General features: G+C 59.2%; 2 protein-coding genes across 5 annotated transcripts; both read right to left on the bottom strand.

The window, feature by feature from the left end:
* Nucleotides 1-2,354: 2,354 nt before the first annotated feature.
* On the bottom strand, nt 2,355-18,831 carry Ncln (nicalin). Of its 4 annotated transcripts, XR_015447536.1 has the most exons (16): nt 18,494-18,822; nt 13,190-13,380; nt 12,663-12,807; nt 10,701-10,795; nt 9,237-9,317; nt 8,543-8,646; nt 6,765-6,853; nt 6,528-6,667; nt 6,089-6,267; nt 5,472-5,559; nt 5,333-5,371; nt 5,087-5,250; nt 3,854-3,907; nt 3,690-3,768; nt 3,276-3,609; nt 2,355-2,840 (listed from the first exon to the last, which is right to left on the bottom strand). XR_015447536.1 is itself a non-coding variant. In XM_004865820.4 (15 exons), the coding sequence occupies exons 1-15, from the start codon at nt 18,675-18,677 to the stop codon at nt 3,550-3,552; spliced, it is 1,689 nt and encodes a 562-aa protein (XP_004865877.1). In that variant the 5' UTR covers nt 18,678-18,831; the 3' UTR covers nt 2,355-3,549. The 4 variants fall into 4 exon arrangements, 3 of the variants coding, with proteins under 3 accessions (XP_004865877.1, XP_021100684.1, XP_004865876.1); XM_004865820.4 differs by having other exon boundaries at nt 2,355-3,609; nt 5,087-5,247; nt 18,494-18,831; XM_021245025.2 differs by having other exon boundaries at nt 2,355-3,609; nt 10,701-10,780; nt 18,494-18,824.
* Nucleotides 18,832-19,308: 477 nt separating this feature from the next.
* S1pr4 (sphingosine-1-phosphate receptor 4) lies at nt 19,309-24,813 on the bottom strand. Its single transcript, XM_087201583.1, has 3 exons — nt 21,112-24,813; nt 20,185-20,263; nt 19,309-19,937 (listed from the first exon to the last, which is right to left on the bottom strand). The coding sequence occupies exon 1, from the start codon at nt 24,779-24,781 to the stop codon at nt 23,618-23,620; it is 1,164 nt and encodes a 387-aa protein (XP_087057709.1). The 5' UTR covers nt 24,782-24,813; the 3' UTR covers nt 19,309-19,937; nt 20,185-20,263; nt 21,112-23,617.
* Between the last annotated feature and the right edge of the window lie 1,047 nt (nt 24,814-25,860).

The raw sequence follows: 25,860 nt of genomic DNA, 5'->3' as shown, positions 1-25,860 counted from the left end.
GTCTCAGATGCACAGGGAAACTGGCCCAGAGAGCTCGGAAAGACAGGCTGGGAGTTACATGGGGAAACTGAGGCCCGAGGCCTGCGGGAAGAGGGGAGCTGCTGGCAGGATCCGCCTGGGTGAAATGGGAGGCGCTCAGGACGCTACAGGTTGGTGGCTTGTGCCCAGTCACCAGTGTCCCTGGTCAGTAATGACAGAACCAATGATGGCCGCAACGGGGAGCCATGCTCTCCCCTGCCCTCCTCTCTCTCCTCCACCGCCTCCTCGCTGCTCCCGCACTGCACTGGGCTCCTGGTGCCCCTGGGCCTTTGCACGGCCCTACCCCTACCCCGCCCAGAACGCTGCTCCCTGCATAGTGCGTGTTCACTCCTTCAATCTCCCTCCCTTTCTCTGGCCACCTGAGCTACAAATCCTCCACTCACCATTACTTCCTCTTCCAGTCTCCTTTTTCCTCTGTAACATTTACAGCCCCTGCAAATTTTGTTTCAGTATGTTATATATCTGCTCAATGTGGGCGACCCACCTAGTGCTTCCTGGATGCCAGGCTTGGTGCCAGTGTGAGCTAGGTCCATCAGTCCACACAACCAAGATGACTATAAATACACAAGCAAGATGTGTAGACTATGCTGTGTGATGAAAGAAACGGGGCTAGGTGAGAGAGAAAAGGATTTAGGAAGAGAGGAGCTCAGGGCTGGGGTGTGAGTGAGGCAGCAGGTGCAAAGGTCCTGGGGCAAGAGGCACTCATGGAGTTGGAGAAGCAACAAGGAGGTTGGGGACCACAGCAGGATGCCATGGGGACAGGAATCCAGAATGGGCTGACAAGGCTGGTCACAGAGGTTCCACACCACCCAAGGAAGGGAAGTGAAGTATTTGTCACCCTCTGGGCCAGGCCCATACTGAGGCAAGGTCGGCACCATCATGAATGTGGAAACTAGGGAAGTGGGGACGTACAACCTCGGCCATCAGCAATGAATGATATTGCACTGGATGGATAGACTACGTGGGGCCTGTGGTTCACCCACATGCTGGAATACTACTCAGCCAGGTAAAGGAGTGTGGCTGCGACACTTGCCACACCGTGGATGGACCTTGAGGTGCCGTGCTCAGGGAGAGACGCCCCATCTCACAGCTTCTGTGTCTATGCCCACACCAGGGACAGAGGGTGGAAGACGCCAGCTTGTGGCTGTGGCTGCCTCTGCCTCCCAGGCCTCCTGCTGGTTTTCACATCCTAGGCTCCTATTGGCGGGATTTGGGGCCGAAAGAAGGAAAGACCTGCCTGTGTGTGCTAAAGGGGAAGCCAGGTCCTTCTCTAAGTAGAAGGAGCCTCACCCCGGAGTCCAGCCCCAGCACTGCCCACCTGTCCCTGGCCCCCACCCTCATCCCCTACCACGTCCTCTCTGCAGCAGCCACCAGAGGGCACAATGAACACCTAGTCAGGTCCTTCCCCCTCTGCCCTCCATGGCTCCCATTTCCCTGGGGCCAAAGCCCAAGTCCTCCCCACAGCCCACAGGGCCCTCCAGGGCCCACCCATCCCCTCCCCGTCTCTGCCCCTTGCTCCCTCTGCTCCAGCCACACAGGATCCTCACTGCTCCTGCAATACCAGGCTCCTTGCTGCCCCCAGGCCTTTGCATGGCTGTACCCTCTGCCTGGACTACTTATCCCTGGGCTGGCTTCCTGTGACTCAGGCCTCAATGCCAACATCACATTGTATGCCCAGTCCTGCAGGCTCTCTGGGGCTCCCTGACACCCCTGTCTAAGCTGCTCCTAGGCCCCTTCTTCCCCCAACCCCGCCGAGCACATCTCATTGGTCCTCCCGGGCCCATACCACCATCCCTGTGAGGCCAGGGGCTCCTCTGGTCGCACCCACAAGGCCAGCATCTCCCAGAAGCTTTGATGGATGTTTGTTGAGTGACTCAAGAGAACTGAGCAGGCCCAGCAGGGCTCTGGGCACTGAGCAGGCTGGGGGACCCTATCCCAGCCAGGCCCTCCCAGTGCCTGGCAAAGGGCTCAAGGTGGCCAGGCCCCAGCCACTAGGTCTGTGCCGGGGTGAAGTCCCCTGCACTCTGGGGTTCCTCACCCACCTGGAGCCCCGAGGGTCCCATATGGAATCAGGGTCTCTGCAGGCACCGTTAGGTTCAATCAGTGGAGCAGGGTGGACCCCAAACCCAGCGACCTCACAGGAGACACCTATGGGGTGACAGAGGACCCGGGACCTCGTGGGGACAAGCAGCTTTGGACCTGAGGCCCTGCATGGCGGATCTAGGTGACACTTTCCAGGAGGGCAGGAATAGCGCCTGCCCGCGTGGGACACCTTTCAGGCTGGTGTGACGTGAGTCCCCCAGACCAGACACGGCCATCGTTCAGTATGGCTTTATTTTCTGAAGGGCAATGGTGCCCTCAGACAGCCCCAGCCCTGAGGGCCCCGCCAGGGAGGGTGGGGAGTTTGAGGGAGACAGCAGCCTGGGCCCAGTGTGGGGCTGGGTGGCACGGGGCCCCCAAGTCCTTCCACGTAGGCCCCTCCCTCAGGGCGGGCAGGCGCAGGCATGGGGACGTCTCCAGACAGGATGGCCGTCCCCATCCTAGGACACAGGGTCCCAAGAACAGTGGCCTGGGAGCGGGCAGCCGGAGCCACAGACTGAGCGGGGGCAGCCGCCCGCTGGAAGGTCGTGCTGATTATATTGCTAATGAATCGATACACCTGTCTCCCTGAGATCAACGCAGTCCTTGGCCTCAGCCCTCCCGCCCCACCTGCACCGTCCCTGCTTGGGGGGTCCCAGGCTGTGCCTTCTCCATCACTTCCAAGACACGGAGGGCCGGCTGCCCCCAGCGCATCTTCCTTCCTGGAGGAGAGAACCAGGGCCATAACCCCGAGTAGGGAGGCTGAAGGGAGCCGAGCCGGGGACTCAGGCAGGCAGCTGGGGGCTGCACAAAGCAGAGGGGACAGTGGGGGTCGGGGAGGGGCCTGTGCAGGGAGGCGGCAGTGTGTACAGGGGTCAGTGTGGTGTGGGGACACCCTGTCCCCATGGAGTGCAGGCTCAGTGATCAACGGCGGACATCTGCTGCCACCATGGGCCTGAGGTCGGGAAGGAGGTGGCAGCTCAGGGAGATGTCACAGGGCCAGGGGAGGGCACACGGGAGATCCAGGCGCCCAGAGGCTGCGCCGGACGCTGGGCTGCAGGCCGAGGAGATGCATCACCAGGCGTGGCACCAGGACCACGCCAGGGACCAGTGTGGAGCCCGCGAGGGGCAAGTCTGGGGCCGCGGTCAGCACACACCTGTCTCAGGCGGGCGGGTCCCGGGCCGGCCTCATCCAGTTTGTCCCCAAGTCGGAGTGGCCCCGGGCCTCTGACCAGTTCTTCTCCAAGCAAGTTCACAAAGAAGGAAGAAAGGAAGGAAGGAAGGAAGGAAGGAAGGAAGGAAGGAAGGAAGCCCAAAGCAAACCAAAGGTCCCGCATCCGAGGCAGCAACACAGAGGCCTCTGTCACGCAGGGTCTCAGTCGCCGCAGGGGACAAGGCTCCACGTGGCACGGGCAGCCAGTGGCGGGGACATCACTGTGCCTTGGCCTTCACCAGCAGCCTCTGCACGGTCTTGTAGAGCAGGCCAAAGTGCTGCAGACAGACGGTGGCTGAGGACCAGTCCCCGCCACATCCCCGAGACCCCGCTGTGGGTCCCCGGCACCCCTGCTTACCTGCACTGCCGTGTAGGCCATGGCCAGGTAGGCCCCGATGCACACGGCCAGCAGCAGGTCGAAGATGGCTGGCTTGACCCTGGGGACACAGGGGCCGGCAGCTGGGGATGCCTGGGGGCCGCTTTCCCCTGGGCTGTCACTGGGGCCTGGGACCAGCCACTCACCTGTATGCATTCATCACCTGCTTCAGCTGGTCATAAAAGACGAACTCTGGGTCCCTGGGGAGACACCACTTGCTCAGTGGCCAACCTCAAAAGCCGTCCTGGGCAGTGGCCCAGACACGGCCACTGGAGCCAGATGGTCCCTGTCCCTTCTGGAGGAGACTGCCGTTTTCCTGAGGTCACAACACCCTATTTTTGTGGGTGTTAAAGTTAGGGTTTCAAAAGGAAATAGGGTCGCTGGGCTTGGTGGTGCACACCTGTCATCTCAGCACTCAGAAGGCTGAGGCAGGAGGACCACCGAAAGTCCCAGACCAGCCTGGACTACCTAGCAAGACTCTGTCTCAACACCAACCCCCTAAAAAAACAGAAGAGGGCCGGAGATTTAGCTCAGTGGTTCTGCTGCCTGCCTTGCAAGCACAAGGACCTGAGTTCAATCTCTGGTACCAAAAAAAAAAAAAAAACCAGAAAAGAAAGAAAAGAACAAAAACAAAATAAAAAAAAAAACAAATCAATGACTAGTTAAAATTGGCTTGGGAAATACTTTTTTCCAGTACCAGGAATTAAACTCAGGACCTTGTGCTTGCCAGGCAGGCACTGAACCACTGAGCCACATCTCTGGCCCTAATACTTCTTTTTTATTATTTTTAATTTTTAATTTTGAGACAGCATCTCACTAAATTACCCATCCTGGACTCAAACTTGTGATCCTCCTGCCTCAGCCTCCAGAATGCTAGAATCACAGGCATGGCCATTTGTGGAAAATATTTCTATAGTTGGAGACGACCACAGCATAGGAATGAGAGCCCCTGGTGCCACAGCTGTGGGTCCAGTCTGAGCCTGGGCTTCTGGACAGGGCCTCTGTGTCCCATTGGAGCTGAGTGCCCCAGCTGGGGAGGAAGGGGACCCGTGGCCAGGGGTGGGGGCTCTTTGGCACACCTCCGGCCAGCGGCTCCCCTCCTCCCAGAAGACCCTGGGCCGCTGCTGCCCAGGAGCCTGGCAACACGGGATACACCAAGGACCCAGAGTCTGGGCATTCGGGGCTGGGTCATAATTACCATCATCATTTTTTAAAGTCTAAACCTTCACCGCATTTCCGATCACAGCATGTAAGCTCACCGGAAATACGGCACAGGATGGACTACACCACCTCGACCCTCTGAGGCCCAGGGCTCCCGGGCACCTGCGCCCCCCCCCCTCAGCCCCAGTCTGCCTCGGGACGGCGGAGGCCGCGCTCACCGCTTGTCGGCCCTGACGTGGTGCTGCCGTACGTCCTTGAGGTAGCGGCTCAGGAAGTGCTCCAGCGTGCTCAGGAACGTGCCGTCCTTGTCCAGCAACTGCGCGGCCCGCGGCTGGTTGGTCAGCCAGTCCATCACCGAGTCCAGCTGCTCCTGCTGGACCTGCTGCAGGGACACGGCCGGGTCACGGCGGCCCTGTCCCCACGCCCCACACCCCCCCCCCTTCCAGCCGGTGGTGCTCACTCACCATCTGCTCCGTGAACACTGGCATGTTGGGCGGCGTCCCCTGCAGAGAAGGACAGGCCCTGAGCGGGAAGGGCGGGGGGCGGGGACGCGGGGCGGGGACCAAGGGCGGGGCCAAGGGTGGGCCGGGGGCGGGGCCTCACCTTCTCTGTCAGGTTGTAGATGACCCGTGTCAGCGCCTCAGCGATGATCCTCGTGTTGCGCGTCAGTGTCTTCGAGTCCACGCGGGACCTGAAAGGGGGACAGTGGTCACCCGAGAACAGGGCCACTTCTGATGGGGCCGGCAGGGCTGGGAAGCGTGGCCACCTCCTCGGCACAGGTCAGGGCCCCACAGAGGCTCTGGGGACCGCGCCACGCCCGCCTCGGAAGCTGCCTGGCCCCAGCTTCTCATCTGGAAGATGGGGCAATCACAGCACCCGCGTCCACCTCCTCTGCAGCGCGGTGAACGGTGCCCACAAAACTCTCAGCCTCAGGGTAGGGCTCTACGTGGAAGCAGGTTTTGCAGGGGCCCCGTTAAGGTGAGGCTCCAGGGACGGGGTCCTCAGAGAGGATACAGGGAGGGCCACGTGCTCGGGGTGACTCGGCCACACCAAGGGACTCACAGAGCCCTCAGAGCTGGGACAGGCAGGCGATCCAACCTGCTCAGAGCTGGGCCGCGGACTCCGGGCTCCAGGACCAAGGGGGAAGCTCCTAGCACTTCAGCCACAGGGACGGTTCCAGAAGCTGCCCTTCTAGAAGGTGCTGAGAGCCAGGTGCTCACCGCACGTCCATGATGCTGCTGCGCTGCCCGTCGCGGTGGCTCTCCAGGTGGGAGAGCGTGAAGGCCGGCAGCCTGCGGATGGCGAAGCGCTCGTGCTCCCAGGCCAGCACATCATCCGCCAGGTTGATCTTCTTGTGCACCATGGAGAAGCGCACCTCGGGGAACTGGTGGGCGGCCACCTGAGGGGCAGAGGCCAGAAGAAGGTGGCTGGGAGCCAGCACCAGAGGCCCGGCTCCTAGGCCCGGCCCAGCTCTGCCAGTCTGCGACCCCACCCACCCTTAGCCCCACCCACCTCGCCCCCCCCAGCCCTGCCCACACCAAGAATCCGCAGGTGTAGAGGGGCGGCCACCCTGGGGCTCACTGGAGGACCCGGTTTGTGCAGTTTTCCACAGGCGGGGAGACAGAGGCGCCCAGCCGGACACCCCACCCCCACACCCACCGTCTCAAGCTCCCGCAGGAACGCGTGCTGCAGCGTTCCCTCCCTCGGTGGCTTGGACACGTGCAGGTGCAGGCTGCTGCCCCGGCCCACGGTGTCCAGGCACAGGACGAAGGCCACGTTGTCCTGCAGCAGGCTGGAGTCTGGGGGGCAGTGTGGGCTCGTGTGGGGGCTACAGGAACCGGGGGCTGGGGTCCCCCTTCCCTGGCGCCTCCTGCTTGTCCTGCCCGGGCTGCTCACCTGTGTGGTCCAGGTTGTCCTCCAGCCAGCGCTTGGTGCCCTGGTAGTTGAACTTGCCCCCTCCGGAGGCGAAGAACAGGAGGTTGTACCTGCAGGTGGGGACACGTGACTGTCAGCGGTGACAGGTAAGCGTGTGGGTGCAGTAGGGTCAGGCCAAGGCCCACAGTGTCGCAGACGCGGCCAGCCTGGAGCCCTGCTGGGGAGGCCCTCGGCAGGCACCCCTGCTTGCTCCTGAGTCCACATCCACTGGGAACTGAGCGGTGGCTTCCCTGGAACAGCATCTTTGCCAGTGTCAGCAGCTAGGGTGTGGTTGTCCTGGGGTCAGGCGTGCCCTCCATCCAGCAGCTGTTTCCTCGTAGGAAGAGACATTCAGACACACAGGGTGACAGCTGTGATGATGGCAACAGACTGGAGAGACACAGCCACGAACCACGGACACTGAAGCCCCTGCAGGCTCTGCACTTGGGCCTCAACTAAAATACAGGACCCTGTGACACTAGAATTTCAGAAACACAGGAGAATACTTCAGCCTGAATATGGGATGTACTTATGTTAAAAGTGTACAGACAGCCAGGCGTGGAGGTGCACACCCATCATTCCAGTACTCTGGGAGGCTGAGGCAGGAGGACTGTAAGGTGAAGCCCAGCCTCGGCAACCTAGTGAGACCCTGCCTCCAAGTTTAAAAATTCAAAAAGGGGCTGGGGAATGTAGCTCAGCTAGAAGGCCCCGAGTTCAATGGCCAGTGGTGCAACACAAAACAAAAACAGAGAATTGCAGTCAGCTCTCCACGTCTGTGGGTCCCCCACAGAGATCTAACCAACCACAGGTCAAACATGCTCGGAAAATCTGTGCACACTAAGCGCATGCACCTTTGCTCCTTATCACAACCCCCTGAACACTGTGACAGCAGAGTGCCTTCCACACACTTGGGCTCAGGCATTCTGAGTCATCAAGAGACGATTTCAGTGGGCTGGGGATTTAGCTCAGTGGTTCCGCCGCCTGCCTCGCAAGTGCAAGGACCCGAGTTCGATCCCCAGTACCAAAAAAAAAAAAAGGAGACGATTTCAGGTCTGTGCCAACCTACACTGCCTGCCAGGAGCCTGAGCGCCGCGGATCCCCCATGGACACGGACACAGACACGAGGGGCCGACTCTAGCTTCCCTGCTTTCCGGGCACTCAACTTCCACGGAGCAGCCTGTGTTTTCCTTTGCTCAGTTTGGCCACTCACCACCTGCATGTTATGGCCCTAAGGTGACATCTCAGCGGGTGGCAATGTGGCAGGTGGCTGAGCCCGAGTCATTCCCAAGCCTGCCCTGCTGTGCCCACTGCCACAGGAGCTGGCAGTTCCAGGTCCTGCAGCCCTGCTTTATGGCTTCTTAAAAAGAGACCCCTCCCCTTGACCCTGTATTTAACTTGCTGAACTCAGACAAGACTGCTGGTGCTGGGCAGTCAGCCTATAACCATGAGGGGAAGCCTAAGAGGAATCCCAGACAAGGTGGCCCCGTACTTATGGGGTCTCAGGCCCCGCACCTGTGGCCACCTTGCCTGAGGGAACAGCTGTCTGTCTTGACCAGGGCATCACAGGCAGCTCCTGCCCCTAGGGGACCCTGGGCTCTGTCTCGGGATGTGTGTGCTTGTCAGGACTGGAGTGGGTAGAAGCCAGGGACACCCCCATAGAGAACAGCACCACAGGGAGGCTGAGTTTCATGGTGGCTGCTAGAGAATCCTGGCCTGCAGCTGGATCGGCAGGTGGGTCAGTGGGGCCTCGGGACACTCACGCGGCGTGTGTGCGCTTGTAGGTGTAGAGCCGGGAGAAGAGGCGCGCCAGCTCCAGCAGCACAGAGACACCGCTCCCGTTGGAGTCTGCGCCCAGCGACAGCCACTGCAGGCGGAGTTGCGGCCGGTCAGTGCCACCTGGCCCCTGGGTCCACCCACCACACGGCCTTGCTGTCCGTGTCAGTGTCACCTCTGAGCCCTGTCCAGGCGGACAGCTCCCCTCTGTATAGAACCCTGGCTCAGGACTCCAGGAGCTGCCTGGTGTCTCTATGCTCACTGCCTTGCCCTGCAGCATCACCAACCAGGCCAGTTCTTAGAAAGACGAGAAAATCTGGGGATGCTGTGGTGGCTGGGCCTGTCCCAAGAGCACAGTATATGGCCAGTATCACTTAGAGCTCATGGGGTGACGCTGTGCTCAGTGAGAGACACCAGACACAGCGGGCACAGCGTGGGGTCCATGGACCAAAACAGCCAGGACAGGCGACTCCAGAGACAGAAAGTGGCCTCAGGTGTGCCGGTCTGGGAGGGGACGGGGGACTGCTCACGATGTGACAGAAAGTTCTGGATATAGACAATGGCGATGGTGCTCAGCCCTATGTATGTGCGAAAACTGACCCGCCCCCCTTCGTGGTGGAGCTGTTTTCGTTCTGCGACGCTGTGAGCTGAGCCAGGGTCGCCGTGGGGGCACATACGTACCGGGGCCACCCCGAAAGCATCGTAGTGGGCCACGATGACGATGGTGGGGAGGTCCTCTCCGCCCAGCCCCGTCAGCCGCCCCTGTGGAGCCAGTGGGTGAGGGGCACAGAGTCAGGGGACCCTGCTCCCTGGGCCCCGCCCCTTCCACGCCCTCTGCAGCCCCTCCAGGGACTTGCTGGGGATTAGAGGACCCACACCTGCCTCAGCCAGCAAGTGAAGCCCTGGCCCTCCTGCCTCCTCCAGCGGCTCTGCTCCCTCCTGGGGGCTGGTGAACCTTCCATGAAGGGCAGAGTGGGAGATTTTCAGCCCTGGCACAACTTTAGAAAGCCACTATGGATGATGGATCCTCTGGGCGTGACCATGTGCCAATAAACTTTATTTACAAAGCAAGCAGAGGGCCAGACTTGGCCCAAGAGCCAGAGGCAAGGGGACTCAAGGTTTCCACAGCACATTCCCAGCTGGAAACTGGGGAGACCCCACAAAGCACCCCACCATGGACAGGGGTAGAGCCTGGGGAACCATCCTCAAAGGCCAGAGGGGAGGGGAGGCTCAGCTGAGGATGCTGGCAGTGACCATGGCCTCAGCCTCCCCAGAAGATCGGCCACTCCACCAGGCATGATGGCACACACCTGCCATCCCCATACTATGGGAGGCTGAGGCAAGAGGATCACAAGTTCCAATCTAGCTTTGGCAACTTAACAACTTAGTGAGAATTTGGCTCAAAAAAAAAATAAAATCAAAAAGGGCTGGGGATGTAGCTAGTGCAGAGGCCAGAGTTCAATCCCTAGTATCTCAAAATAAAACAAAACAACAAAACCAAAAAACTTAAACGTGAAGACAGGCAACCCTAGCCCAGCCTCCTCATGCAGCCAACAGCAGGAGCAAGAGAAAGCAGATGCCAGAAGCCAGCAGGACCAGCAGCTTCCAGCTCCTGCCCAGGGCACCCAGAAGCTTCCAGAACCAATGAGGGGGGTGACCATGCTAACAGACTGGGACCCCTAAACAGCATGGGGGTCCCGGCTGTCCCTGGGCACAGCAGATGCTCGGCTCAGCTTGGCTCTCCATGCCTGTATCACTGTGACCCTCTGCGCAGTTCCGGGAACAGGGTCTGCTCCCCCACCCCGCTCGGCTCCTCATTGCCCCTGCCCCCCACATCCTCCATCGACTCTGCCGGCTTCCCCTGGTCCCTGCACCTCAGCTCCTTCACCCCGAGCCCTGGGCCGTCTCCTCGTCCCTCCAGGAGCTGCAGGCCTCATGGCCCAGAGGCCCTGCAATGACTGAGCCGGCCCCCGCCCCTGCCAGCTGGTGACAACGCAGTCTCCTGCTGCCCTTGGACATCCACACCGGAAGTGAATTTTTGGAGGGAGGGTCAGGGTCCCCCTGGCTCACTGCTGCCCCCTGGGGGAGGAGCTGGAAGCCGGGCCAAGGCCCAGGCTGTGTGAGGGGCAGGTGCCTGGCACTCACCTCCACGCTGGTGATCAGCCAGTCGCTCACAGCCTTGCTCTGGACCCCGCTGGTGACCATCTGGAAGCCGTTGGCGGTGGCTGTGTGCAGCAGCACTAAGATCAAGAGGGGGCACTCACCTGAGCTCAGGGCTGCCCTCCAGGTGCCCGAGATGACAGCCCTGCCCTTGCATTTTCGCCCAGGAGCCAGGTCTGCACCTCTGCTTTTTTGCAAGATGAAAACAATCACAGGTAGGCAAGGTGGCATATGGCTGTCATCCCGGCACTCGGGAGGCTGAGGCAGGAGAATCTGCAAAGTTGAGGCCAGCCTGGGCTACATAGTGAGTTTAAGGCCAAGCTGGACTACATAATGAAATCTTATCTCAAACAACCAGAAAACAAAGAAACCAACACAATCATGGGCTTGGGGTACAGCTCAGTGTAAGCACTTGCCTAGCAGGGGCATGCACCACACACACACACAAAAACCCCAAACAAATAAATAAAAACCACACAGAGACACTTGGGTCTCTAAGATTTCATCATGGGCAGCTGAGGAAGCAGGCACCCCAGGAACTCTGGGCTACTTTTGAGTCAGTGTATTTAAAAATAAGTTATTTAGCTGCAATTGCTATGCTTGATTTTATATACGGTTTTTTCTGCCCACTACCCAATGTAAATCAAATACTTCCCAGTGGCTGTAAAAATACCACCTCAGTGACATTTTAACAGCTATGTGATATTCCCCTGAGGACAATCTTCCTCCTCCTTTTTGTAAAAACTCCTCTCTATTGCAGTGAAAAAAGGCTGTTGTCTAGACTTGCACTGTGACCAGGGGCAGGAAACTTTCCATACAGGGCCAGAGTTAATGCTTTCAGCTTTGTGGCCCAGATGGTTTGCCGTAGATGAACTATAGTGAAGGGTGACACTGTGTGCCAATAAAACTTTATTTACAAAAGTAGGGGCCTATAGGCCAGGGTGCATGAGGCCTGACTTAGAGTCCCAATAATCTGGCCAGGAGCAAAGAACGTCTTTTCACAGCTTCAACACGTATTGCCAAAGTGCCTCTGTGGGAGCCGGGCAGGGTCCGTCTGTGTCCACAGCTCTGCTAGCCCCTTCATATCCCTTGCAGCATTTACTTATTTATTGTGGTGCTGGGGATGGAACCCAGGGCCTCAGTCATGCTAACAAGCGCTCACCACTGACCTGCACCCTCGGCCCCTGGCTTCCTCTTTTTAGACCTATTTTAATAGGTGACAGGGCCTTCAGCTGTGTCTTTTGATAGCTTTTGTGCTCTTGCTTTCTTTTTTTTTTTGGTACTGGGGACTGAACCTGGGCCTGGGTACTGAGTTACATCCCCAGCCTTTTTTTTTTGGTACTGGGATCAAACTCAGGACCTTGTCTTGTGAGGCAGGCAGTGCCACTGAGCTAAATCTCCTGGCCGGCTTTCTTTCTTTCTTTTTTTTTTTTGAGAGAGAGGGTCAGACTAAGTTGCTCAGGCTGGGCTTGAACCTGCGGTCTTCCTGCCTCAGCCTCCTGAGTAGCTTGGATAACAGGGAGGCACCACCACACCTGGCCATGGTCCTTCTCTTAGCGGCAGCCCACTCCCCAGTCCCCTCACAGGGTAAACTCTGGCCCTCAGCCGGCTCCCCACTTCCCGACCCCTGCCTATCACTGCTTGGAGGAGAGGGATGGCTCCTTCCCAGGGATACTGTCAATCCCTGTGCGGGATGCAAGTGAGCCAGGACTCAGGACTCATGGTCAGCGGCACAGGCAGCCGGCGAGGACCTAGGCCTGCTGCTCTCACACAGTGGGAGGTGGGTGGAGCTGCAGCCCCTAACCAGGGGTCTGGCTTCCAGGTGGGGCTTCAGGCGCGGCTGTTATGCAGGAAGTCTGCGCAGGACCATCAAGGCTGGAGAGGCCCCACCTCTGGAGGGTGCTTCCCTGCCCAGCCCCACCCCAGCGAGCCCCTGGCCACGCCCACCTTCGGCAGCTGAGGCCGAGCCCTGGGAGGCTGAGGCGGCCTGGGTCTGCTCGTAGATGGACAACAGGGCCTCGTCCTCCACGGCGAAGTACACGGGGACGATGGTCTCCATGGCCAGCATCTCGGGCTCGATCTCCATGAATTGCTGTGGAAAAGAGAGCGCTCAGGAGGCCCTGACAGGGCAGCCCCCATGCTTCCTCCTCTGCAGACCGCCCCCCATCCTGTGGGGCTCCCTCAGGCCCTGTTGCTTAAAAGCAGGGCTCCCCTGGGAGCTGTGTACCCTGGGCCGGGCTGTTCTCTGTGAGGCCTCCTGGGAGCCACAGGTGCTGAGAAGCGTCCCCGGCCTCCACCCGCTCCGTCCAGGAGCTTCTCGAGACAGGACAACCTCACGTCCCAACATTGCCCAGTGTCCCCTGGGGCCTGACATCAGGGATGACGTGAACGGGCACCCCCACCTTCCAAAAGACGGAGCGCTCAGAGAGGTGAAGCACCCTGCCAAGGTCCCAGCAGCAAGGGGCACCACTCACCCGGATGACGTCCTGGGGCACGGCGGCCATGGCCGGCGGCAGGATGATGACCACAGCGCCCGCCGACTGCCGCAGCGCCTTCTGGTACTGTGCGTAGGAAAAGTCTACCAGCCGCATGAGCACGCAGCGGCGGCTCAGCACGTCCGCGTCCACCGTGCGCGCCTCCGTGTTGAGCACTGCGTTCCGTGTGCCTGCGGGAGACAGGGTCACCTTGGGCAAGCGCAGCCTCCTATGTGTCACCCATGCATCCCATTCAGCCCACTCTCTACCACCAGCGGGGCCCACAGCGACCCCAACACCTTGCAGCTCTGCTGAAAGTGACCGGGGACATCCACACACAGCCATAGCCCCATCTACCAGGGACCCGACAGCAGTGTCTCCACTCTGTGGCCACAGCCTCTCCCGGCTCAGGCTGGCCTTCCTCGCCAAGGAGACGTTCTTTCTCCAGTACTGGGGAATGGACCCAGGGTCTCTGCACTGAGCTCCATTCCTGCCCTTATTTTATGAGACAGGGTCTTTCTAAGTCACTATGTTCCCCAGGATGGGCTCCACCTTGTGACCCTCCTGCCTCAGCCTCCTGAGTAGCTGGGATGACAGGTGTGTGGCAGCAGGCTCACCTCCCGACATTATTTAGACTGTGGCGGCCAGATCTGGCTTGTGCTATACCCAGCCCTTATCCTAGAGCAGTGATAACCAACCTTTTTGGCAAGAGGGACTGGTGTCATGGGAGTTTGCCCACCGACAGGGCAGGAGGACTTTGGTCACTTTCTTGTCTTAGTACCTGTCTGAGGTACAAGGTAATTCCATACCCTAGGCTAGCATCACAGCCTCAGCCCCTCCTCAGGACACGGCATTAGATTCCTACAGAGAGAATGCAACCTCTGTCCCAGGTCTGAGCCCTGCACCATGAGGTGACATCAGGACATGGGGCAGTCCCCCTTGGCCATGTTTCCTTACAGGCCCCCAAGGGACCATGGACATTGGAGTTTTCTAGACAGTCTGGGGGCTGGGGTGATACAACTGGGCCACACTGCAGCCGTCTCTAGGGCATGGTGGGGACTTGGGTCTCTGAATGCTCACCCCCTCCCCAACAGGCTCCAGCAGGAAGCACCGGGCTCTGGAAGGGGCTGTTCTCTCAGCCCTCGAGACAGAGGGGCCCAGCCAGCTGAGCCACACGGAGGTGGATGGCAGCAGTGGGCAGTCCTGGAGTTCTCTACACACCACACCCATGGGAGCCCTTCAGCGCTCCAGACAGGGAGTCACAGCCCCGGGACACACTCCAGGGTCCCACACCAAGCAGGAACTTGGCATGACTGTCCCCAGGGCTACAGGCTGCCAGGACAAACCCAGCTGCTCCCAGAGACCTGGGCCCTGCCTCCAAAGCACTCATCTGCACCTTGCCGGTCTCAGGCCCCTAGGATCCATTTGTTTATGTGGCATCCCCGTCTCTCATGACTACAGACCCCCAGCATCGACCACCACCTCTCTCCATCAACACCAGGAAGGTGGGAAATGAATGCAAGCCAAAGCCCCCCAGGGTCCCCAAGAAGGCCCGTGATACCCTGGGCCCCTGGTGCTGTGAACACGCAAGCCAGGTCCTTCTCTGTGGGTGTCCCAGGCCCTGCAGGTGCTGAGCGGTGTCCCCAGCCTCCACCTGTTTCCCCTCGTCATGTGAGACACAGGTCCCCAAATATGAGCCCACAACCTTGAGGAACAGAATCACCACTGGAGACCCCTGCACACCAATCCTGCCTTCTGAGAGCTCAGAAAGACCCTGAGAACCAGAGGGGAGCAAGCCCTGGCTTCCCACAGGGCAGCAGGCCGGGTGGCATGAGACAGACCTCTGCACTCCAGACTGCAGGTCCCTTCTGGACAGAGCAGGGGTAGAGGGACAGGGATGGCCCCAGGACAGCTGCCATCAGGATGCGAGCTCAGGGAGCCACAGGGGTCTGGCCCTGGCACTGAGGCTGTCCTCCCAGTGTCGCAGGGACGGACACTCGATGGCTCCCCGGCTCCTCGGAGCTCACAGTGGGGTCTCACTGTATGAGCCCCTGAGGCCCAAGGATGAATGAACATTCACTTGCTCTCCGCCTGAGCAGCTTCCTGGGAGACTCAGTCTCCCTGAGCCCTAAAACCAGCTACTGCTCCGCGGGGGACGAGATAGACAGCAGGCGCCTCACAGCTAACCCACCCACACAGCAGCAGTAGTAGTAGCAGTCGGTGCAGCTGTGCCCCAGGGCACCCAGTTCAGCAATGCTGCACGAAGACCTGGGGCCACATCAGGTGGCTCCCGGAAGCACAGGGCCCCTAGCCTGTGACACCGCCCAAATGTCAGACACCTCTCGGACTCGCTGCAGGCTGACCCAAGACACAGCACAGCGGGCAGCCCAAGGTGGGGACCTCTTGGGAACCACTCAAGTGAGGACACAGAAACAGGGTCGCAGCAGGGAGGTGGCACTGGTCACCCCGACACCTTCCTGGCCCCACTGCAGAGTCCCAGCTCAGGCCTGGCACACGGGTCTGCTTTCCAGCACCAGTTGTCTAGGAAGCAAGTGGCAGAGGCCACTGGGAGGGGAATGGCAGGGCCTGGTGGGAGGGGACAGTGGCAGGGACCCAGGACAAGGAGAAAGCAGCACAGCCCTGGTGTCCTTGGCTTCTCACAGGCAGCTCAGATGCCACCTCATCCTCAAGTGTCACCGCTGGGCCTACGTGTGCCTCCCGATGGGCCTGAGCCCTGAAGGGCAGGGTTGAGACCCACTCTGTCCGTGACAGGAGGGTGGGCCGAAGGCACCCAGCCAGACACAGGCAGCTCCCCCAAGGCCCCCTGAAGTCACTGCCCCCCTTTTTAGGATGAGGACCACCCTATCTGACACCCTGGCCTTAGCACCAGCGGAGGTGACCCCCCACATCCACCTGCCCAGCACAGGGGCTCCCGGACAGCCTACCCCAGTGTGGGGGGTCCATCTTTCCCTAGGGGCCACCAGAGCTTGGACAGGCGGACTCGAGCTGCTGTGGACACAGCTTTCTGCATGTGCTGACATCAGTGACCATCCTGAGCCCTGGGTCTGGATGAACAGATGCCACAAAGGTGGGCAAAGCACCTGAACACGTGCTGCCAGTTCCCCTAACAGATCAGACCAGATAAGAGTCAGCAAACGTCTCAGTCAAGGGTCAGTAGGTTGTGAAAGCAGCCAGGGCAGAGGGGCGTGGCCATGTGCCAATAAAACTTTATTGACAGCCATAAGCAGAGGCCCAGGTGGGCCCCCCACCAAGGTATGAAAGGGGGCCTCTACCCAGCTCACAGGCTCCTCCAATACTAACCCCAACCCTGACCCTAAGCGGGACAGGGTGTAAATGGCCAGCACTCAACACCGAGGGTCTCGTAGCATGCTTAACAAATCACATGGCAAGGAGCCGTAGAGGAAGGAGGGACGTCACCCAGAAAGACAGCTGGGCCACATCAGGCTTGTACCAGCCCCACTCCTGCCTCCCTTTCCTGCCAGCCCATTGAGTTTCTCAACAGGAGCCAAAGGAAGTTGGGTAAGGAGCACCTGTCAGCAGGGGCTGGGTTGGGGTGCAGATGGGGGTGGGGAGCCCCAAGGCGGGCAGTGAAGACATTGGGAAAGTGACTTATGCCCCAGTGTCTCAAGGACTCGCCCCACCTCACCCTGCCCCTACACGCGGGCGCCATCTGAAAAGAGCTGGACCTTTGCCTTCCCAGGTGACGGAGACAGGTGGCCCCCATGGGCCTCTCTGCCACCACACAAGGCCGGTGGCTTCTGTGTTTCCCATCAGGAACAATGAAAAAGGGGCTGGGAAGGGGGCGCCGTGGGAGCGGGGAAGAAAGGAGGTACATGATAGGAAGCCCAGGGAGGACCAAGCCAAAGTCCCACAAACTCTCCAGGGAGGCAAGGAGGCAAGAAAAGGGGACATCAGCTGCCTGCCAGCCACACCCCAGCTCACTCCAGGTGCCAGGTGCTGGAGGCAGCCTAGGGGTACAGGGATGGTGGGGGATGACTGGAGGCCCCAGAGGGGCGTGTCAAGAGAGAAACAGGTCACCGCAGGTCCGGAAGCTGGCCTTCCCCACAGACTACTCTGGAAAGAGCCCCAGAGCTCCCAAGCCAAGCCACTCTGTTTGGTAGCCGCTAGTAACACTTTGTGGCTTGGGCTTACTACAATCAAACAGCTCTAAACTCCTTGTCCCTCAGTTGCAGGTGGCTCTCAAGTGGCACCGGGAAGGCACAGAACATGATCATGTGGTGGTTGGATCTACCAGACGGTGCCACTAGCGACTCCCCCGCTCCAAGGTGCCAAGCAGCTGGTCACGAAGTGCTCCAGACCTGGGGGCTCCTAGCCTCCCACCCCCACTCCTCCCGAGCCTGGGCCCTGGGTTTACACCATTGCTCTAACCCAGGGTCTTCCTTGGAGCCAGGGGTTCTCTATGAAGTGTCCTGGGTACTGCAAGGTGCTGAACAGCATCCCTGGGCTCCACCCACTCCATGTCAGGGCTCCCCTAGTTGTGACAACCTCCCATGTACCCAGTCATGACCCAGTGTGACCTGAGTTGACAACCACTGCTCTAAAACAATCCAATTCTGGGCAAAATGGAATCAGAGGGACCATCGGGATCCATTTCCAGACACTGGGGCTCCCTAAGAGCCTGGCCAAAGCAAGCGGTGCGGGGGACTCAGGCTGGACCTGCGGTTCCAAGACGGAGGCCCAGCCTGGACCACGTGGCCCAGAACCAGAGGGACCAGATGTGCACAGAGGACTCCTTTACAGGGAGGTCACAGTTTGAGGTTAGGGACTCTCTAGGTCCAGGCCAGGAGGAAGACAAACCAGAGACCAGGAGGTTCTGCGGTGCGAGACAGTCAAGAACTTGGAACAGCGTGGTCACTGGGGCAGGGGCAGCAGGGCAGGGATCCAGGCCTGGGGAGCCTGGGGTCGGGGCTGAGCCAGGGTGCAAGAGAACCTCGAAATCCTGCGAAAGGGGAGCAGGTGACATTCTGCGAAGAAGGGGGTGGTGAGAAGGCTGAGCCGTGGGGTGTGCGTGTGTCAACGGCGGGATCGAATGGGTCCAAAGGAACCCCAAATGCGGGCTGGGACAGTGGGCCTGGGGCACAGAGGCTGGCCTGGGTGAAGTCGGGGTGCACAGGATGGGACGGGAGAGGTCACAGGAGGCTGAGGCAGCCCAGGTCCTGGGTCCTGGGGTGCACGGGGCCGGCTGGGTGAGGTCGCGGGGGACAGGATGGGGCCGGTGCAGGTGTCGCCGGCGGGAGGGCACATGGCCGGGCGGGGACGCACCGTAGGGCTGGCCCTGCAGATCGTACTGCTGCATGCGGTACACCGTGAACTCGTGCGCGGCGTCGGCGGCGGGCAGCGGAGGCGCCACGAGCAGCAACACGGCGGGCAGGAAGACGATGAATCCGAGCGGCAGGCACGATGCCTTCAGCATGTTCTCCAGCACCTCTCCCGCTTCCTCCAGCATCCTGGACTGCGGCGCAAGCCGCGCGGAGCGGCGACAGGGGAGCGACGGGGACGGGACAGCAGCGACTGCAACCGCGGACTCACCTCGGCATGGGCAGCCGCCGGGGTCCTGCAGGCGCCGCGCCGGGCAGTCCGTGTGAACCTCGGGGTCCTACGGGCGTCGCTGCGGACAGCCCTGAAGGCCGCGATGCCCCGCAGTTGTAGTCCCCAAGGTTCGCGCGGAGCCACCTGGGAGTCGTAGGCTCACTCTGGGACTTCCCGAAGGAAATTATGGGGGAGACTGTTTGACTAACACTAGTAAGACTAAAATCTTACATAAACGCCAAGTCGGAAAATACAGAGCCTTAAATATTTTTCGGGCCGGGGATTTGGCTCAGTGGTTCCGCCGCCTGCCTCGCAAGCGCAAGGACCCGAGTTCGATCCCCGATACCCACTAGAACTTGATTTAACCCTGTCACAGGCATGGAATGGGCTGCGGAGCTATGACCGTGCAACCCGGAAGGAAGTAAGGAATAAAAGAGGAAGCGCTCGTTTTGGCGCGCTCTGTCTTCTGGGAAATGTAGTCCTGTCTAAAAGGAGCACAAAGGGTCACGGGAACTGCAGTCTTTCCGGTCTCTTAGGAAAAAAATAAAATAAAATTCGCAAGGATTATAGATGTTAAACTCCCTGGAGACTGAGATCTTAATCTGATTTGTGTATTGTTGTATTCCCAGACTCCTAAACACAACTCTTGGCACCCCATGGATGGGCTACATACAATTTTAGGATGAATGAATGAAAAAAGAGTAAAAATAATCATGATAGCCCGTTGCTAAAGGGATGATGCAATGGGTTATGGGATTTGTAGTCTGGAGGCGGGAGCGGGTGCAGGGACTGGGGGCTCATGCACTGTACTTAACCTCATTCATATTGGGGGCATACGGACACTGAAGAATCATTCACTGTTTATGGGAAATTGAAATTTACTTTTCGGGTGTCCCGTAGTGGTATTTCTTTCATCTGACAATCTTAAGAGCCCAGTGAGTCAGGTTTAGGGAATTTAAGGAGCAGCGGTAACTCTTCCCTTGAACAGATGGGGAGACTGAGACCAAGGGAACAGAAATCAATGGCCAGGCCCTCGGCCAGTTGGCTGCCTTCGGTCCCCTGTGAGAAGTAGCATCTATGACATGTAAAAGCACGAGTTCAAATTCCAGATCCTCCCCTTCACAGCTAGGTGTCCTCACACAAGTGGCTTCACATCTCTGAGCTTCTGTTTCTTCAACTGTCAAATACAACAATAAATAGTTGCACACCTGTCACCTCAGCACTCTAGGAGGCTGAGGCAGGAAGGTCAAAACTTTGAGCCCAGCCTGGGGAATTTAGTGAGGCCCTGTCAAAAAATTAATAAAGGGCTCAGGATATAGCTTAATGTGAAGGTCACAGGTTCTATGTCCAGTACAACAAGAAAGAAAGAAAAGAAAAGGAAGGAAAGAAAAGAAAAGATACAACCCAGGCACAGTCCCACACACCTGTAATCACAGCTATTGGGAGGCTGAAGCAGGAGGATCACGCGTATGAGGCCATCCTGGATTATATAGCAGAGAGACCCTGTGTCAAAATAAAAAATAAAAATGGCTGGAGTACAGATCAGTGATAGAGTGCTTACCTACTGTGTTCCAGGAGCCAGTACTGGAAAAAAGTTTTCAATAAGAAAGTCAGTGCAAACTGACATAAACAGTGAGGCACCCAGGAAATGCTCGATAAGCGTTGGTTTTGTGCAAATGCGCCAAGCCCTGGCAGAACTCAGGGCACATACATTTGCTGTTGCTCTTAGAACCTGTTTCCAAGCTGGGGGTGGTGGCGCACGCCTATAGTCCCAGCACTGGGGAGGCTGAGGCAGGAGGATTGTTGCAAGCTCCAGACCAGCCTGGGCTACATAGTGAGTTCAGGACCAGTATGAACTGCGTGGTGAGACCCTGTCCAAAAACAAAACAAAAAAGAACCTGTTTCCAGTACCTCACCGCGTGGGTGACTCCACTTTCTTTTTCAAGCCCCAACATTTCCTAAACTATGGAAGGACAGTGGACATTTCTTAGTGAAAGGTTTGCTGTTCCTCACTCCCTCCTAAACCCAGAGTGTGACTTTGTTTTTCTTTTTTTGTGGTACATCCTCAGCACATTTCACATTTTTTATTTTGAGACAGGGTCTCGCTAAGTCCCTGAATTCCCTAGGCTGGGCTCAAACTTGAGATCCTCCTGCCTCAGCCTCTCCAAGTGCTGGGATGACAGGTGAGCAGCACCACACCTGGCTCAGAGTATGGCTTTTAAGAAGGGTAGGTAGGGGCCAGGTCTGTATTGTTCATGGCTGTTAGCCCTGTGCCCTGAATAGAGCCTGAGTGTCACTGGAAAGGAGGGAAGGATGAAAAAAAGTAAAGGAGAGAGCGGTTATGAACCCACCTCAACCGAAGAGCCAACCCTCCCAACTGATCTTCTCTGGTCCCTAGAATGATGACATCATTCAGGTGACAGAACGATGGTGGTGGGGCTGGGACTGACCGCGGAGTTCGGCGCATGCGCTTTTCAGCATAGAAGGTTTTTTTCCAGGTTCTTCCCTCTGCCGCCCCATGCCAGGCCTGTGGATGTGCCAGACACACAGGGGCTGGGGTGCAGCTCAGCGGTGAGCACTTGTCTGGCATGGCCCAGGCCCTGAGTTCCTTCCCCAGCGCTGCAAGACAGAGCAGCGCGCGTTCACCCAGGCACAGGCACAGAAAGGAGGCTCAACTTGGTGGCTGCCTTCTCCTCTCCCAAACCTTGGTTTTTCTGTTTTGTTTTATTTTGGTTTGTAAAATGGGGAGTGCAGCGGGGGGCGTGGTGGCACACGCCTGTGATCCCAGCACTGTGGGAGGCTGAGGCTGAATTCCGAGTTCGAGCCCAGCCTGGATAACTTAGTGACTTAGTGAGGCCCTGTCCTGTCCCAAGATAAAAAAATAAAAACACCTGGGGACGGAGCTCAGTGCGAAGGCCCTGGGCTCAATGAATAAATGAACAAAAAACTAGTTCATCTCAGGAAGAAAAGCTCGCCGCACAGGGCAGGGGTACGGGCCAGCTCACGAGAGCACAGAGACAGGCAGAGAGCTTTAGGCTGCCCCAGATGCCCCTCACCCTGAATTCCACCAGGACCCCACCTGCCTGCTGCAGTCCCAGATAATCACACAGGACAGGAATCAGGAAAACAAAAAAATGAAACAGAGCTGGGCATGATGGCACACGCCTGTCATCACAGCACTCTGGGAGGCTGAGGCAGGAGGATTGAAAGTTCCAGCCCAGCCTGGGCAGCTTAGAAACTCATTGAGACCCGGTCTCCAAACAAATAAATAAAATAAATAAATAAATAAAAAGGGCTGGGGATGTAGCTTAGTGTGAAGGCTCTGCATTCCATCCCTCCTGCCCCCAAAATGTAAATAAATAAATGGGACATTTGGGGACACAGACTGTGGATGGGGAGTGCACACACAGGAGGCTGGAGAGGCCCTGGGATGGGATGGAATGGATCTCCCCGGAGGCCTCCCGAGCAGCCAGCCCTGCCCACACCTTGACCTTAGACTTGAAGCCTCTGGATCCAGGCACTCTTGCCTTTCTACTGTTGTGGCCGCTTGTTCTGAAGGACTTTATTTTAGCGGTCCTAGGCACCAATGCACTGAGAAGCTGAATCTTCAGATGTCACTCATTTTAATCGATTTGACGCAGCCACACGGTTGTGACTATGGGGTTGGACAGCATGAGAAACAGCCACCACTTCCCCCACCACACAGCAGAGAAATAACGGCTCAGAGTGGCACTGTCCTCCCTCCAGGCGGCAGGCAGGAGCCCCCAAGCCCTCACCCCAACCCTCTCCCGGGCAGTCCTCAGGGCCAGGCTGGTACGGACTTTGTGTCAGCTACAGGCTCCATTCGAAGGCACCAGCAACACTGCTCTAACCCTGGGATGTCATGGCCTATGGCGCCTTTGTGTGTAAACTAATTCATATTAAATGCTATCTATCAGGGAAAGTTCCAGTCTTCATTTATGCAACAGCTTGTGGGATGGGTTTCTAAGGTACCAGGACCCCTAAACTGAGAGAGATGACACATTCCTTCCATGCTGGCTCCCACAGTGAGCCCATTTCACAGGTGGGGAAAGTGACAGCAGTGAGCCTGGAAGGAAATGCCAGGCAACATCTCCCTAGGGCAAGAGGGTTGGGACTCTTCCTCTCTGCTGGGCCCCCAGAGGGAACCCCAAAAGATGCAAAGGCCAGAGCTAGGGGAAGAGGCCAGGTGTGGTGGCACACACCTGTCATCCCAGCCCTCAGGAAGCTGAGGCAGGAACATCACCTTGAGTTTGAGGCCAGCCTGGGCTACATAGTGAGTTAAGGCCAGTCTGAACTGTACACCGAGATGACGTCTCAAAAAAACCCAAACCGAAACAAAACCAAAAAAGCTGGGGAGGAGGTTGTGCTGGGTGGGGGTTGGGGGCTAGTTTCCCCAAAGAGGAAGTGGGAGGACCACGGGTGCCAGAGGCTGTCGAGGTGCACAAGAGCACACTGTGCAAGCAGACATGGGGGCTCTGGGCACGCGGCACCCCACCCCCCCATCACAGCTGTGGCCCCCAGGACACCTATGCAAAGGGCCGAATGACCACACAGCCCGAGGAGCTTATGGCATCTTTGAACCTGAGTGTCACCAGGGCCTGAAACCCACAGCCTGGCCCTCGAAGCTGGGGTGCCCCACGGAGGCCCAGAGGGAGCCTGGGACTTCCCCCAAATCCCACAGGAGCCAGGCGCCCTAGGGAGACCCCTGGCTGCACGTGGAGAGCTCTCTGTTCCCACGCACGAGGCCTCCCTGTCCGAGGTGCCCCTGGGGAGGGACCCTGCTTGGTCACAGGCCAAGAGGCTGCGGGTCGGTGCCTCTTCGGTCCTGCGGCGGCTTCACGTGCTCTTGACGCTGGAGACACTGGACAGGGGCTCCCGCATCCTGAAGCTGAGTGATCGGGAGCCCCGAAAGCTGTCCCTGGGCCTAAGTGAGCTGTCGGTGGTGGACGCCCCGGAGTGCACCTCCGTGGCCCTGGCCAGGCAGTCACCGGGTCCCCGCAGGCCCAGCCGCAGACACCCACAGCAGAGGGAGGCCAGCACGGCGCGGCGCAGCTCCCGGCTGCGGAAAGTGTAGATGAGCGGGTTGATAGCTGAGTTGGACACAGCGAGGGCCAGGATCCAGTCCATGCCGCGGAGGTACTCCTGCGCCCACACGTTGGAGCCGAAGACGTCAGCCAGCAGCAGGCCCAGGAGCGGTCCCCAGCACACCACGAAGGCCACCAGGATCATGAGGACCGTTTCCAGCAGCCGGCGGGACTTGGAGCGGGCAGAGGGGCGCTGGGCCTTCTGACCGTTGGCCCGGACCACCCGGAAGATGGCGCTGTAGAGGGCCAGGATGGCGGCCAGGATGCAGGCGAAGACCACCATGCAGAAGAGGATGTAGTCCTTGGCGTAGAGCGGCAGCAGGCTGGAGCAGCGCTCAAAGGCGCACACGCAGTTCCAGCCCAGCAACGGCAGCAGCCCCAGCAGCGCGGCCAGCAGCCAGCACAGGCCGATGAAGCCGTACACGCGGCCCCGCTTGGTGGCCCGGCTCTCGGCCATCCAGGGCTGCACCATGGTGGCAAAGCGCTCGCCGGCAGTGAGGAGCAGGCTGAAGGTGGAGGCGGCCAGCGCCATGAAGAGCAGCCCCTCGCGCAGGAACCACTGTGCGGGCGCCAGGAGGAAGGTGTGGGCACCCGAGAGCAGCACGTTGGCCAGGTAGGCCACGCCGGTGAGCAGGTCGCTCAGCGTGATGTTGACCAGGCAGTAGTAGACCCAGCGCCGCGAGCGCATGTGCGTGGTGATGGCCACGAGCACCAGCAGGTTCTCCAGTACCACCAGGCCGCTGGCGGCCACCGACAGCCCCCGCAGTGCGCCCAGGCTGCTGTCCTCGGGGCCCCCGCGCCCCGCCAGCCGGCCCGAGTGGTTGTAGTGCAGGATTATCAGGCGGTTGTGCCCGCCGGCCGCCAGCTGGTGGCAGGCCTCAGGGGGGACCGGCGGTGGGGACACGGTGGCGTTCATGACCTCCCCCGGACAGACTGAGGTCCCGGGGCGCCAGGGTGGAGCTGCCTGCCTCGCCTGGTCTTGGTTTCCTGTTATTTGAAATTTCCTGTTATGTTCAAGGTACCCCAGGGTGGGGACAAGGGCAGGGAGGGGCATCCCAACGGCTGCTGGCTGTGGGCAGGGGCTGGGGACAACGGCTGGGGACAGCCACACTCCGCCCTCCATGGTGACACAAACGCCCCTCCGGAAAGCCAGAGGGGAGGGGGCTACAGAAGCACAGGTCGCTGAGGGAGGTCAGCGGCCACCTGTCTGCGCCACACCTCCCCAGGTGTCCTGCACCCCAGCCCCAAAGCTCCCTCTCCACCTTCTCCCCAGAAGCTCCCCGCTTTCCGTATGCAGCAGGCGCTTAATAAGTGCTTACCTGTGCACACCCCTGAGCACCCTGTTAATGCACACTGCAGGGCCAGGTCTGACTTGCGTGGTCTGCTTGTTCACAGAAGAGGAAACTGAGGCTCACAGAGGCAACCCCACCAGGCCTGAACACCCCTTGGGGTTGGCGACTGCATCTCCAGCCCCCAAGCTCCCCTGATAGGAGCAGGGCTGGGCCTCAGAGGCCCCTGGGCCCGGGAGGGAGGCGAAGGAGGAGAGCAGGGCTGCCCCTCCCCCAGGTTCCCCAGACACCAGCTGGGGTGACACAACCCAAGAGAGATGGTTGCAGGAGGGAGGAAGAGGCTTGGGTTCCCTGGAGCCCTGACTGTAACCAACAGGCAGCGAAGTCGGGTCCGCACCCTGCCTGCCCTGTACCTGTGACCCTGCTGTCCCCCCAGAGGGGTTTGGGGTGTGACACAGGCCACGGGATTGGGAAAAGAACCCAAGACTCATCAGCTGCATTCAGCCCCTCAGCCAGGTCCCCACCTACCCCACACACACGGCCACCAGCTGTCCTGAGCCACGGGAGGGGCGGCCACACTGGCTCCTCCAGCCACTGTCCCCTAAGGGCACAGGCGTGCCATGGGCAGAGGTGTCTCAGTGAAAGGGACAGCAGTGTCCCCACGAGAAGTCAAAGTGTCCCCAGGAAGGGGGAGCTGGGGCTGAGT

The sequence above is a fragment of the Heterocephalus glaber genome, unplaced genomic scaffold, assembly GCF_053883595.1.
Source record: "Heterocephalus glaber isolate CG9 unplaced genomic scaffold, H.glaber_assembly_v1.0 deba00001760, whole genome shotgun sequence".
Lineage (NCBI taxonomy): Eukaryota > Metazoa > Chordata > Mammalia > Rodentia > Bathyergidae > Heterocephalus > Heterocephalus glaber.
Note: the sequence above shows the minus strand (reverse complement) of the source record. Positions and strands in the feature narration are given on the sequence as shown.

Coding starts and splice junctions, on each gene's coding strand:
- Ncln (XM_004865819.4), bottom strand. CDS start 18,677: ATGCTGGAGGAAGCGGGAGAGGTGCTGGAGAACATGCTGAAGGCATCG. Junction 3,769..3,853: donor CAGGTGATGAATGCATACAG/GTGAGTGGCTGG, acceptor CTGTGTCCCCAG/GGTCAAGCCAGCCATCTTCG. Junction 3,610..3,689: donor TGGCCTACACGGCAGTGCAG/GTAAGCAGGGGT, acceptor GTCTGTCTGCAG/CACTTTGGCCTGCTCTACAA.
- S1pr4 (XM_087201583.1), bottom strand. CDS start 24,781: ATGAACGCCACCGTGTCCCCACCGCCGGTCCCCCCTGAGGCCTGCCAC.